Source organism: Rhinopithecus roxellana, chromosome 13, assembly GCF_007565055.1.
Source record: "Rhinopithecus roxellana isolate Shanxi Qingling chromosome 13, ASM756505v1, whole genome shotgun sequence".
Lineage (NCBI taxonomy): Eukaryota > Metazoa > Chordata > Mammalia > Primates > Cercopithecidae > Rhinopithecus > Rhinopithecus roxellana.
Genome location: NC_044561.1, coordinates 131,370,699 through 131,385,029, shown reverse-complemented (window position 1 = coordinate 131,385,029; position 14,331 = coordinate 131,370,699). Strand labels below are relative to the sequence as shown.

The following is a 14,331-nucleotide window of genomic DNA, read 5'->3' as shown; positions in this document are numbered from 1 at the left end:
GCACTGATGCACTCACACAGCCCTGTGTTTTTGTGTTTTAGGTCGGTGGGCTCCACGACAAAAGTCAACCCTTCTGTAAATCACCTGCTGTGGTTATGATGCTCTGAGTTCAATACGTCTGAACCTTTGCTGTCTATGGATCTGCTCTAAACCTTATAGCCTGCTTATGGGGGAAGGTGAGTTACTGTCTTTTGTTGGCATGTTTGTTTACCAAGAGTGTATATAACAAAGTCAGACTTACGCTTGACAAATGAAATCTGTTTGAAGTAACACAGTGCTGTATTTCACCCTGCTTCAGTCTACAATGTGCCCTGAAGACTATTCTGTGTATGACTTTGGGAAATCGGGGATCCCCACTTTTGGTAGCAGTAAGCTGGTTGTGGTTGGACACCTTTGGGTCCAGTGCTTGGCCAGGTGGTTCTTGCACAGCCTTTCGGCTCTGCCCTGGAGCCAGCCCTGAGAAGCAAGGGAGGCACAGGTTTCAGGAATGAAGGACAAGAAGGCGGTGCTGTGGGCTGAAGATCATCCCGAGGTGTTTGGAAAGAGTAGGTAATGAAAACATCAGGAGTGGGGGTGCTGTTTTGGTGGTCTGGTGATACCCTGCAGACATTAGTGCCTGTGGCTTGAGCTGTTACCATGAACTTCTGTTGATACAATTGCAAGGAAAGGTGGATGAATGAGCAGTTGTGTTTGGAGATTTTAACACATCCCTCCAAGAAGTAGGGCAACAAAAAATAAGCAGGAGTATTAATATCTGAAGCAATATAATAAATAAGTTTGAGTTGTTAGTATATTTTGAACTCTACATGTTACTTTCTAAGCATACAGAGAACATGTACAATACTAGGATGTGTACAGGTGAAGTCTGTAACATAGGGATGTATGTGTACAGGTGAAATCTGTCTATAACACAGCATGTGGAGAGCATAAGGCAATTATACTGGAAATTAATAGTAAAGGAATAACATATAAATAATATGCTATAAAAAACTCTTGTTAGAAATAAAATCATAAAAGAAATAAAGGAACTTTAGGGCTGAGTGATTATGAAGCAGTGTATGTCTCAATAGCACGGCAGACTAAAGCAGTGCTCAGAAGGACATTTGTAGCTATAAACACGTGTGTTAAGAAACATGAAACATTAACTCAAGAGGCTGAAAAAAGAGCAAGGGAGAAAGCCCAAGGATCCATAAGACAGGAAATAATAAAGGAAAGGGCAGAAATCCGTGCACTAGAGAGCACAGAAAAACACAGAGAAAATTAACAGCCCTAAAAGCTGTTTTGTGTTTTAGAGTCAATAGTTAGATCTCTGGTTAAAGAAAGTGGAAAGGGCCGGACACGGTGGCTCACGCCTGTAATCCCAACAGTTTGGGAGGCCGAGGTAGGCAGATCACGAGGTCAGGAGTTCGAGACCAGCCTGGCCAACATGATGAAACCCTGTCTCTACTAAAATACAAAAATTAGCTGGGCGTGGTGGTGCGTGCCTGTAATCCCAGCTACTTGGGAGGCTGAGGCGGGAGAATTGCTTGAACCCAGGAGGAGGAGGTTTTAGTGAGCCAAGATTGTGCCACTGCACTCCAGCCTGGGCCATGGAGTGAGACCCCATCTAAAAAAAGAAAAAGAAAGAAAGTGGAGGGGTGATACTGGTGACAGTTGATGGAACAGAATATAGGAAGGAGTGAATGAGTGAATAAATAAAAATAAATGTAGATGGATGGATGGATAGATACATAGATAGATAAGAAATAACCATAGATACAGCCGAGAAGAAAAGTTAGAGTACTGTGGGAACACATTTGAATATGCGAACACATTTGAAAACGTAGGTGAAAAGAAACTACCATCAGAGTGAACAGGCAACCCACAGAATGGGAGAAACTTTGCAATCTACTCATCTGACAAAGGGCTAATAATCAGAGTCTACAAACAGATTTACAAGAAAAAAACAACCCCATCAAAAAGTGGGCAAAGGATATGAACAGACACTTCTCAAAAGAAGACATTTATGCAGTGCACAAACACATGAAAAAATGCTCATCATCACTGGCCATCAGAGAAATGCAAATCAAAACCACAGTGAGATACCATCTCACACCAGTTAGAACGGCGATCATTAAAAAGTCAGGAAACAACAGGTGCTGGAGAGGATGTGGAGAAATAGGAACACTTTTACACTGTTGGTGGGACTGTAAGCTAGTTCACCCATTGTGGAAGACAGTGTGGTGATTCCTCAAGGATCTAGAACTAGAAATACCATTTGACCCAGCAATCCCATTACTGGGTGTATAACCAAAGGATTATAAATCATTCTACTATAAAGACACATGCACACGTATGTTTATTGTGGCACTATTCACAATAGCAAATACTTGGAACCAACCCAAATGTCCATCAATGATAGACTGGATTAAGAAAATGTGGCACATACACACCATGGCATACTATGCAGCCATAAAAAAGGAGGAGTTTGCGTCCTTTGTAGGGACATGGATGCAGCTGGAAACCATCATTCTGAGCAAACTGTCACAAGAACAGAAAACCAAACACCACATATTCTCACTCATAGGTGGGAACTGAACAGTGAGAACACTTGGACACAGGGTGGGGAACATCACACACCGGGGCCTGTTGTGGGGTAGGGGGAGGGGGAGGGATAGCATTAGGAGATATACCTAATGTAAATGACAAGTTAATGGGTGCAGCACACCAACATGGCACATGGATGCATATGTAACAAACCTGCACATTGTATACATGTACCCTAGAACTTGAAGTATAATAAAAAATTAATAAATCAAAAAGAAAACACTAATCTATCTCACTAGGAACAAAATACTACTTATCAATAAATTATCACTAAGTATAAAAAAAGAAGACGTAGGTGAAACTGATAACTTCCTGGGAAAATAGGAAATGCAAAAATAGACTTGAGAAGAAATACAGATAAGCTATAACTTGGATAAGCCAACAATCCTAAAGAGATGTAAGTGACAATCAAAGACCTCCATTCAAAAAGTTCTCAGACACATTTTTATGGATGAATTATACCTAATTTGAAGGAGCACTTGATTTCTAACTTACGCAGATTGTTTCAGAAAATAGATAATAATGCTCCCCAGCCCTGAGGCTGGAAGAAGAGAGGCTGGTCCACAGGTATGAAGTTACGGTTAGACAGGAGTAAATTCTGGTGTTCTGTTAACAATAGTGTAACTATAGCTAATAATGTGTCTGTCCAGATAGCTGGAAGGCAGGATGTTGAATGTTATCACAAAATCGTAAATGTTTACAGTGATGGATATGCTAATTTCCCTGGTTTGATCATTATATAACGTATACATGTATTGAAACATCATACTGTATCCTATAAATATGTACAACTATTATGCGTCAATTATAAATAAAGCTTAAAAAAAAATGAAGACTTCAAAGGTCGAGTAAGGGGCCATGAGGCAAGGAATGTGGCCTGGAAAAGACAAGGGAAAATTTCTCCAAAGCCTTCAGAAGGAACACAGCCCTGCAGCCATCCTGACTTTTGTTCAGAAGGAACGCAGCCCTGCAGCCACCCTGATTTTTGTTCAGAAGGAACACAGCCCTGCAGCCATCCTGACTTTTGTTCAGAAGGAACACAGCCCTACAGCCACATTGATTTTTGTTCAGAAGGAACATAGCCCTGCAGTCACCCTGACTTTTGTTCAGAAGGAACACAGCCCTGCAGCCACCCTAACTTTTGTTCAGAAGACACAGAGCTCTGTGGACACCCTGACTTTTGTTCAGAAGGAACACAGCCCTGCAGACAGCCGACTTTTGTTCAGAAGACACCCTGACTTTTGTTCAGAAGGAACACAGCCCTGCAGACAGCCGACTTTTGTTCAGAAGACACCCTGACTTTTGTTCAGAAGGAACACAGCCCTTCAGCCACCCTGACTTTTGTTGAGAAGGAACACAGCCCTGCAGACACCCTGACTTGTCTAGTGAGATCTGATTCAGACCTCTGACTTCCGGAAATAGAAGATAATAAATTTGTGATGTAATTTGTAACATCAGCAATAGGAAACTAATACTGTAACTTTTATAGAAAAATGGGTGAAGGATCTGAAAGACAGTTTACAGAAGAAGAAGTACAAAAGGCTGGTGAAGAGATGTGCAAACTCACTTCTTGTCTAAGAGATGCAGAGTGACATGGCGTGTACCCTTCCTATGGCTGAGACCAGCAGGAGCAGGTGATGAATTTGCACCAGGCATTGGGAGCAGATGCGGAAAGTGCACGTGCCGCTGTCCAGAGGGGGTGGGCTGGCATGTCTTCTCTGGAGCCTGGGACTGGGGAGTCAACGGGGCATGTGACCTGGTATGCTGTCCTGCATCTCTGTGGTGACAAAATCTCCACAGGTTCATGGAGACAGATGCACACGGCATCTCCTTGTGCTCTGTGGGTGTCGGGGTGGGAGGTGACCTCAGTGCCCTTGCCTGTAAGAGTAAAAATATGGCTGTGGCAGAAGTCAAATGCCATGGACTGGATGTGCCAATGGGCCTTAAGGGCAGGGCTGGCGTTACTGATGGAGGGTGTCCAGGTTCTTGGCGTTTTGAAAAAATAATTGGACAAAACACACAAACAAAGCAAGGAAGAAATCAGTGAGAGCAGAGATTTACTGAAAATGAGAGCACAGTCCACAGGGTGGGAGCAGCCCGAGCAAGCAGATCACGGGCCCCAGTGACAGAATTTTCTGGGGTTTCAATACCCTCTGCAGGTTTCCATTGGTTGCTTGGTGTACACCCCCATGTGAATGGAGAGGGTGTTCCTGTCCTGGCTGAAGTGTTTGCATTGGATTTAGGTCTAGGAAGACCTTAGGTTTCTTCCCTGCAGGCCCTGTTCTCCTGCCTCACTGGGTTAAAAAGCTAAGAAACATGAGTGGTGTTAAAACCATTCTGCCTGTGTGAGTACAGATGCATGCATAGGAAATTAAATACACATATACTTGGCAAGAGCATATGTGAGTAAGAGTCAGGCACTCGGTATTTTAGAATGGGCTCCTGCGTGGTGGCAGTGGCAGGTGGTGGTGATAAGGGCTGGTGAGAATGAAAAGGAGTCGATGATACGGTGCAGGAGCCGCTCCCAGGAAGCGGTGGTGCCGACGTGTCATAAACTGTAGGATGAACTCCGCATCTCTGCCTCTGTGCATGAGGCTAGGAAGAGAAAAGATTTCCAAAAAGGTAAAAGTTGGGGGGGAAAAAAAAAAAAGCAAAGAAACACAGAGAGCAGCATCCATTTGAAGTTGGGCCTGGGAGAGAGATGGAAGGGGTGGGATGAGGCCTCCACGTTTCATAGCTCAGGAACCCGGGCCCTGAGAGGCTGAGCGGTTTGTTCCATACAAGTGCCAGTCTGGACTTGCAGGCTCAAATATGACTCCTCATGCCCTGCAGTGTGTGTCAGCTACCACAAATGCTTTTTTAAAATTTGTTTTATTTTTAGTTGTGGTAAAATGTACCTAACATAGAATTTTCCATCTTAACTATTTTTTAGCATACGGTTCAGGGATATGCTGGGATTATATGGCATTTGTCTGTTTGTAACTGGCTTATTTCTTTTAGCCCAATGTCTTCAGGGTTCATCTACACTGTGGCATGTGTGAGAATGTCCTTCCTTTTGAAAGCTGACCGATATCCCATTGTATGTAAAGACCACAGCCATCAATGGACAGGAGGGCTTCACCCACTTGGCTGTTAGGAGCAGTGCCCTTGTGTGTGCCTATCTTAAGTATTTTATTTTTTGTGATGCTATTGTAAACAGAATTGTTTTCTTAATTTCCATTTTGAATTGTTCACCTTGAGTAGAAGATGCTCTTTGATGAGACTGAAATGAAGCTGAGTGTGGGCTGTGGGTGGGTGGAGCAAGCACTCTGAGCCTCTGCCCCGTGGAATGCAGTGGTCTGAGAAGTGAGTAGCAGGAGTGTTGGAGGAAATGCAAACTTACAATCTCTCCTGCCTGAGTTCACGGCAGGCTGAAACCCAGAAGCTGGCAGAAAGCTGACAGGGGGCTCCAGGAGGAGCCTCTGGGAACAGCTCAAAGAGCAGGAAAGGGGTCCCCGATGCCCAGGGAAGTGGGGGCATGCCCTGGGTTTCGGTCTCCTCTCTGTTGTCTCACATCTAGACCCTAGGCAGCCTTATGGCGACAATAGTGGTGCCAGGAATGGCCAAGGGGTTTGCAGGGGCCCCCAGGCTCTACCATGGAGGGAGGGAGCTTCCTCTCCAAGTCTGGCAGTGATGCCCAAGTGGCACGATCCCCCAGTGCCTTCTCTCTCTCTCTCTGCACTTTCCCATAGCTGATCCCAGAGGAGTGTGCCTGGGAAGTGAGTTCAGAGGGCTGGAGCTTCCCGACTGTAGGAGGGAAAAGAGGAATCCTGGGATCTGGGAGGCGTAGGGAGGCCAGCGCAGACGCAGGCTCGGGAAACCCACAGAGAAGGCTGGGCAGTCTCCCACACTCACCCCCAGCTTCACATACACGCATCCGCCCCCGAACAGCCCATCACAGACCTTGAGAGCCACGCCATGGGGTGGACTGCTGCCCAGTTCCCAGACCCCACCAGCACAGGGGGGCATGCATGGAAGGCCTGGATAGCCCTGCAAAGACTGAAAGCACCAACGTGGGAACCACACAGAGCCCCTTAGAGTTGAAGCCTGAACCCAGCCAGGCTGGTTGCCTTCTACATCTGAGATATAAATACTCTCTATGGGATTTAAATGAGACCCAGGGTTGCCTCCGTACCCCACCACCCTAGGTCTGTGCTGCAGGCCATGCACTGTGTGGGATCAGGTCCACATGTCTGTCTGCCTTCTGCCCGGGATCCAAGTGCTCGAGGGCCGGACCCCACACAGGCACAGAACACACCACAGAAGTGACAGGCGGGTGGAACTCAGGGAGACAGAAAACCTCCTGCCAGGGAAGATGCTCGGCTTGTAGTGAGAACTAAATTCTGACCTATTTCCTCTCTTGCCCCCAAATTCCTATCTAAGGAGCCTGGGGGGCCACACCCTACAGACCGTAGCGTCTCATGAGAGGGGTTTTATTTAACCCAACATAACGTGGTTTTTCAGTCTGACTGTGGCTTCATATCACATGACAGATAAAGTAGGAAACAGAAATATTTTACCCCAAAATATGTTTATTTGACATAGTTTGAAATGGGCCTCCAGAACCATCTTTTGTGGGGGAAAGTTTGCATCTGTAAAGAATCTGTATTAACATAACTGGATCTTTCCCCTTCCAGACCCTCCCAATCCTGAGGAGACTGGCTGAGAGTCTAGTGCCTCGTACAGGTCTGAACAGGAAACATTTGTCATGTAATCCCTCTAAGGGAGGACACCTGTGAGGTTTCAGCCATATAATAAGGACCTTGGTCTCCACAGCCCTTACCTTAACCCGGACACTCCTTTCTATTGATTCCAGGCCTTCAGATAGTAACTTAACTCATTGAACCAAGTGCCCATCAGAACATCTTTTATCTCATCTGATACAGCTTGGATATTGGCCCTACCCACATCTCACATGGAAATGTGATCCCCAGTGTCAGAGGTGGGTCTGGTGGGAGGTGTTCGGGGCATGGGGGCGGCTTCCCCATGAATGGTCTGGGCCATCCCCTTGGTGATGACGAGCTCTCGCCCTTGAGTTCACAGGAGACCTGGTTGTGTAAAAGTGTGTGGCACCCCCTCCCCTTCTGCTCTGCCCAGGTGACAGGCCTGCTTCTCTGCCTCCCGCCATGATCGCAAGTTTCCTGATGTCAACGAAAAAAGTCCAACTCTAAAATATTTGAAGAGGTTTATTCTGAGCCAAATCTGTGTGACCATGGCTCTGCGTGACCATGGCTCTGCGTGACCACGGCCTGCGACGCGGCCCTCAGGAGGTCCTGATGACATGTGCCCAAGGCAGTCGGGGCGCAGCCTGGTTTTATTCATTTTAGGGAGGCATGAGACATCAATCAAATACATTTAACAAATACATTGGTTTGGTCCAGAAAGGTGGGACAACTCAAAAGTGGGGGCCTCCAGGCTATTGGTGAATTTAAACGTTTTCTGGTTGACGGTTGAGTTTGTCTAAAGACCTGGGATCATAGAAAGGAAATGCTCAAGTTAAGATAAAAGACTGTGGAGACCAACGTTCTTCTGAAGTCTCATAGTGCCTGCCCTTAGAGACAATTGATGACAAATGCTTCCTGTTCAGACCTTTAAAAGCTGCTAGACTCTTGGTTAATCTCTTCAGGATTGGGAGGGCCTGGAAGAAAAAAATCTAGCTATGTGAATAGAGATCTTTACAGATGCACATTTTCTCCCACAAAGGACGGCTTTGCAGGACAATCTCAAGATATGGCAAAGAAACATGTTTTGAGGTAAATTATTTTGTATTCCTTGTCTCATAATGTTACGCCAGGTTGGAAAGTAAGTCACGATATAGGGTTAAATAAAACCCATCTGATGAGAATTTATGGTTTGTAGAGCATGACTACCCAGACCCCTTAGATAGGAATATAGGCAAGATAAAAAAATCAGAATTGAGTCCTCATGGAGGCACCTCTCCAGAAGCTGAGCAGATGCCAGTGCGGAGCCTCCTGTGTGGCCTGCAGAACCTGAGCCAGCTGAACCTCTTGTCTTTATAAATTACCCAGCCTCAGGCATTCCTTCATAACAATGCAAGAACAGCCTAATACACCACCTATAAGCCCTCGCCTTCGAGCTGTCCTGCCTTTCTGGACCTCAAACCAGTGCACACCTCACTGTATCTCCCTAAACCATATAAAACCACACTGCAGCCCAACCACCCTGGCCACAGGTTCTTAGGTTCTCCTGAGGTGTGCCTCAACCATGGTCACTCACATTTGGCTCAGAGTAAATCTCTTCAAATATTATTTTGCAGAGTTTGGCTCTTCTTGTTGATAGGAGCCAGCACCCACCAGTGACCAGAAAGCCTCCAGCCCTGATGCTGGCTTCTCTGCCACTCTTGGATCCATGAGCCCTGGAAGGGGATGGGGAAACAGGGCTGCCCCCCAGGGCCTTGCTCTCCAGTGTTGACGGAGGTGTCGTGTGGGAGAGGCTCGCGGAGGGCAGGGATGTGGGCTCCCTCAACAGCCAAGCCAGGCCTCCCCCATTCCCACACCCTTCCCGCTGCCGTGCTCCTCAGACCCACCCTGCACTCTTGCCTTGTGGGCCCGGCCCCAGGGAGCCTCATGGACCTCCCTCACCTCCCTCCGGTCTCTGACCTGTCAACCAAAATGGGACTGTGGCAGATCTTAATCTGCCCAGAGGTTTATTTTGCCAGGGTTGAGGACTCACCTGGGAAAGAGAGACAGTTACTGTAGGACCTGTGGCCTGGGCTTTTTCCGAGGAGACTTTTAAGACTTCCGTGTTTGAAGGGGAATGAGCTGGCGGGAGGCGGTAGAGGACCTGTCATGTACGCACGGTCTCTCCATGAGTCTGCATTTGTCATAAAGTGAAGGAAACCTGCAGCAGAGGAAGACATGCGTGTGCCGCGGGCAGAGGAAGACATGCGTGTGCCGTGGGCAGAGGAAGACATGCGTGTGCCGTGGGCAGGCGGAGGAGGGATGGCTTCTGGTCTGGTCTTAGTCCTGTACCTGTGAAGATAAGCTGTTTATTGACACTGTCAGGACACTGCCTTAGGGCACAGACTGGGGCCCAGAGGGCATTTCCTTGTGGGCAGCTGATGAGGTAGGCCCCCGGGGAGACTCGCAGCCTTCTATCTGCAGCTGTCTGCTTAGGACCAAAAGGGAGGCCACCTTTGCGTGACTCTGTTCCCAAACTGAACTCTTCGTCATAGTGGGTTTGGGGTCCTGAGATTTTATTTTCCTTCCACAGTTCCCAGGTCCCCCTTCAGTGAGGTCTTCCTGACGGATGCTGATATGGTCTGGCTGTGTCCCCACCCAAATCTCATCTTGAGTTGTAGCTCCCACAGTTCCTACAGGTCATGGGAGGGACTCAGTGGGAGGTAAGTGAATCATGGAGGCGGGTCTTTCCCATGCTGCTCTCGTGATAGTGAGTAAGTCTCACAAGATCTGATGGTTTTCTAAAGCATAGTTCCTCTGCACATGCCCTCTGTTGCCGGCCACCGTGTAAGATGTCCCTTTGCTCTTCCTGCATCTTCCACCATGATCGTGAGGCCTCCTCAACCACGTGGAACTGTGAGTCCACGAAACCTCCTTCCCTTATAAATTACAGTCTTGGGTATGTCTGTATCAGCAGCATGAGAACAGATTAATACAGACGCCATTTGAAACCTCAGTCCAGCCTTGTCTGCTGCCACCAACTCCTGCTGCTTGTCCGCTCCTTTGTTGGTGTCGCCGTCCTTGGGATGTGAGCTCTGTGAACGCCCGGTGCTGCACTACGGTATCAGTAGGTGCCCGACCAGGAGCAGCCGGCCCGGGAGGGGCTAAGTAGCAGAGGTGGCCAGCGAGTCAGCTGGCCTGGGAGGCGCCACACAGCAGAGGTGGCCAGCGAGTCAGGGTGCAAGGCCACAGAGGGTTCTCTGAGGGGGAACTGCATCATATGGGGGTTCCCCTGCATGGCTATGCATCAGAAGTGGGGATGAACCCATTCCACACTCTCCATTTACTGCTTCAGAGCCCCTGGGGAGGAAAACTCCCAGGTTGCCCAGGAAACTCCACAGTGGCCCTTGGGACCCTGGATAGCTGGCCTTCCACTGGCTGCCAGCCTCACCTTGGCTCCCTGCCTCTGCCCAGGGAAGGCCAGTCCTAAGACACAACGTCTCCCCTCTTGGAGAAACCACTAGGCGTGGCCGTCAGTGTGATGGGTGGGTGCCTCGCCCCGGGGCAGGCCCCACACTCCGCTGGGCACCTCCCTCTCCAGGGTCTGTTCCAGCACAGGCCCTGGAGAGGGATCATGCACCGTGAGCAGCGCAGGCCTGGACCCCACGTGAGGGCAGTTTGCCTGCCAGGCCTGGTCTCCACACCTGGGTCACAGAGACGCTTCACCTGAGGAAGCAGGGCAGGTGACCTCTCCCTTCAACACCTTTAACTTCCTTTAAATAGAGAAGGCTGCTCCTGGGGAACATAGAGGGCCACTCTGCTGTCAAACCCCAGCAGCTGTGCACTGGAAGGGGCCTCCGGGATCAGCCAGCGCAGGGATGGCCGGTGCCCCCATCCTCCGACAAATGCACCCAAGAGTCAAGCATGGGAGTGTCCTTGGCACCTGGATTGGAAGGTTCCTGCCATCGTGGATGGGGTCTGACCTCCTGGGCTGCTGGTGGGTAACCAAAGGCTCCAGCACGCAGCTTCAGAAAGACTAGAGCCAGACCCAGGTGCCCCCTCCAGCCGATGGCCGGGCCATGGCCTCTGGGCTGCTTCTCCTTCCCATGGCTTCCAAGTCCCAGGGTACGTCGGTGCCCTTCTGGGTCCTGGTGGTTTGAGAGAAAAGGAATGAAGCAGCTGTATTCACATACTTGTACTAAATGTGAAATTTTCACAGCAACACCATTAGGTCCCTGATTTTATTATATCGAAAGTTGCATGTTGGCAGGAGCAACGTGGGTAATGGCAGTTAGGACCGTGCAGCTGACTTGGTTGACATTTGACACCATGTTGCTGTCTGTGTTGAACATGTAGCTAGAGCTGCAACTCAAATGGCCTTTTATCCTCTTTCTACCGAAATGGCTCAAACACAGAAGGGTTCCATGGAGAAATGGCAGATTCTGGGTGGGGAAGCACAGATGAGCCTGAGCACGTGACAGCCCCAAGGCAGAAAACCCACCGCCCTGGAGGAGTACCAAAGCCTGCCTGAAAGAGCCTCTCATGGCCAACAGCAAAGATCATGTGAGGCTGTGTGACGGTGCAGAGTAAAACAGGCACAATGGAGACTGCAGAGGAGACGGACAGCCCTTCCTTACGCAGGCGGTTCACACACACGTGATGCAGCTGTGCCTCCAGCCGGCAGTGACCCTCCCCTGAGCATGGCCCTGGGAGCAAGATTGGTAGAGGAAACAGTGTGGTGAGGAGCAGCCCCTGGCAGCGAACCCCATGGAGGTGGAGCGCTCGCCCTGGGTGCAGATGACTGTGTTCAGTCTCCACTCCGAGGCTGCTGGCAGTGACCCCTCCGAGCAGGGCCGCTCTGTACCTCCCCTCGCCCTCACTGGGCTCTTGGCAGCATCGAGCCAGCGGCTCTTCCTGCCCATCCTGGGCCCTGTGGAAGCCCCTGCCCCCTAGTTGCCCTCCTGCCTCCGGACTGCTCCTTCCCGGCCACACCCTCAGCTCCTCCCTTCACAAGCACAGTGGCTTGGTGTGCAGCCACCTCCATGCCTTCTCACTTCTGCCAGCACCCCATCTCAGCTGCTGTCTGGTCAGCTTCCTTCTCCCCACCTCACACAGCAGGTGGGAAGGCCGCTCACCCACAGCACCCACCTGGGCCTCGCGTCTGCTTGCAGCAACCCGCCTTCCACCCCACTGACAACCAGGCCCTGCCTGCCTGTTCTGCTTTGCCTTCCAGTAGGCTGTTTGTGACCACCACAGGCCCACCCACGCCAGACTCAACGCTCAGTGTCCAGTCCTCCCCTGGCCACCCGGGGCAACAGCCTGGGCCCTTGCCAGCCTGGGTGCCAGGCCCACCACCCAAGCTTTAGGGCCAGAGCACGCCCTGAGTGATTCTGCCATTGTTCTCGCCATGTGTAACAGGAACCGTAACGGCCCACGCCGAAAGCTGCTCAAGATTAAATTAGTCAGCAGTGCCAGATGCAGAGCGAGGGTAGTCTTAATGTGACCGTTGTATCCTCCTCCACTCCGTGTTCATAAGCTCAGTGCTTGCAGACAACACCGAGGGCAGAGCCTGCCCGATGGAGAGGAAGGGGCTGGACAGCGCCTGGGCCTGCTTCTCACCCTGCGCTTCAGCTGGTGCCTCCTTTGGCCCCAAAATTATAAGTACAGACTACAAGGAAATAAGAGAGAGACAGAGTGGGATCTCCCCAAAGGTCATGATTTTAGTCCGTTTCTGCTGCTAGAACAAGATACCCAACACTGGGCAATTTATAAACGGAATCAATGTATGGCTCCCCGTTACGGAGGCTGGCAATCCAGGATTAAGACTCCAGCAGGTTTCACGCCTGGGAAGGGTTGGCCTGTCTGAGACAGCACCTTGAACGCTACTTCCCCTGGAGGTCACAAACGCTGTGTCCCCATGGTGGATGGGATATAAGGGCATAAAGAACCCTGCTAGTTTTCTTGAGCCTTTTTATGAGGCACTGATTCATTTCTGAGAGTGGAGTCTCGTAGCCTAATCACCTCCTGATACCATCGCACTGGGTCTTAAGTTTTAACATAGGAATTGGGGCAGGGAGGACACGTACATTTAAATCATAGCAACGGTCATTAAATTATTAGTTAATGTGACAATTCAGAATACCTGGAATTGTCAGTCATTGCAGATTAGTTGTGTTCTGATGCATAAAAACACACAAAATGGAATACTGTGGGGAATCTGCTCCCTTTTATGCAGACTTCAATACATTAACATAGAAAAATATTTCATATATAATAGTAAGCAAGAAAAACAAACATGGTTGGTTACTATTTCTGCTAAAAAGATATAAAAACACAGGCCTACTAGACCAAAATCTGAATAGGTAGACAAGATAACACGTATCAGTGGTGATCCTTCTGGGTAATGATCAGTGACAGGTGTTTCTTTTGCATGTGCACATATTCTTTTTTTTTCTGTGTGAACCTCCGATACTCGTTATTTTAGTTTCTTTCTTTAATAAGCAATCGGCTGACTTTGCTTGGTCAGTAAGACCTGCAGGACTCCACACACTCTGTCTCTGTGCCTTGTCTGGCATCAGAAGGCTGCAAGCACATTGCCTGGGCCCCAGCAGGAGTCAGCTCAGCCTGTCCCCGATGAAACCGGGCCCTCTTCACAGCCCAGTGGCGTCTCTTTGCATTCACGTTTCACCTCTGCCCGTTCGGTGTGCTTTTCTCATTACCACCCCTGAGTCTTGTGTAACATGGTGGGATCAAGGTAAGAAGCCCATAACAGAAGAGAGGGGGACTTTCTCCTGCTCCATGGCAGGAGTGCCCAGTTCAATGGGTGGAGCAGGGTGCATTCTGCACCTCCTCTCTTGGCCCCGAGTGCCTGGGCTATGGGGTCCTGGGCCGGGCCTTTACACCCCACCTGCCCGGGGCACAGCTGGCGTCAGGACCACACTTGAGGCTGCAGCTTGTCTGCTCCGCTTCGCATGGGTTTTGCTTGTGGGACAGACCTAGAATATCTCAGTCACAACAAAGAGGAAAACAGGGAAAGGAGGGAATTTCCAGTTTATGCTGTTTCAGG

The 14,331-nt window shown here is 49.4% G+C and overlaps 1 protein-coding gene across 10 annotated transcripts in view; it reads left to right on the top strand.

The window, feature by feature from the left end:
- The window catches only part of PCBP3 (poly(rC) binding protein 3), a 282,207-nt gene that overhangs the window by 187,877 nt on the left and 79,999 nt on the right, over nt 1–14,331 (top strand). For all 10 annotated transcript variants that reach the window (XM_030915860.1, XM_030915862.1, XM_030915859.1 and 7 more), the window contains one exon: nt 42–176. Coding sequence is in view for 9 of the 10 variants with exons in the window: in XM_030915862.1 (XP_030771722.1) it covers nt 167–176 (10 nt within the window). In the remaining variant the exon portion in view is untranslated. The remainder of the gene's footprint in view (nt 1–41; nt 177–14,331) is intronic.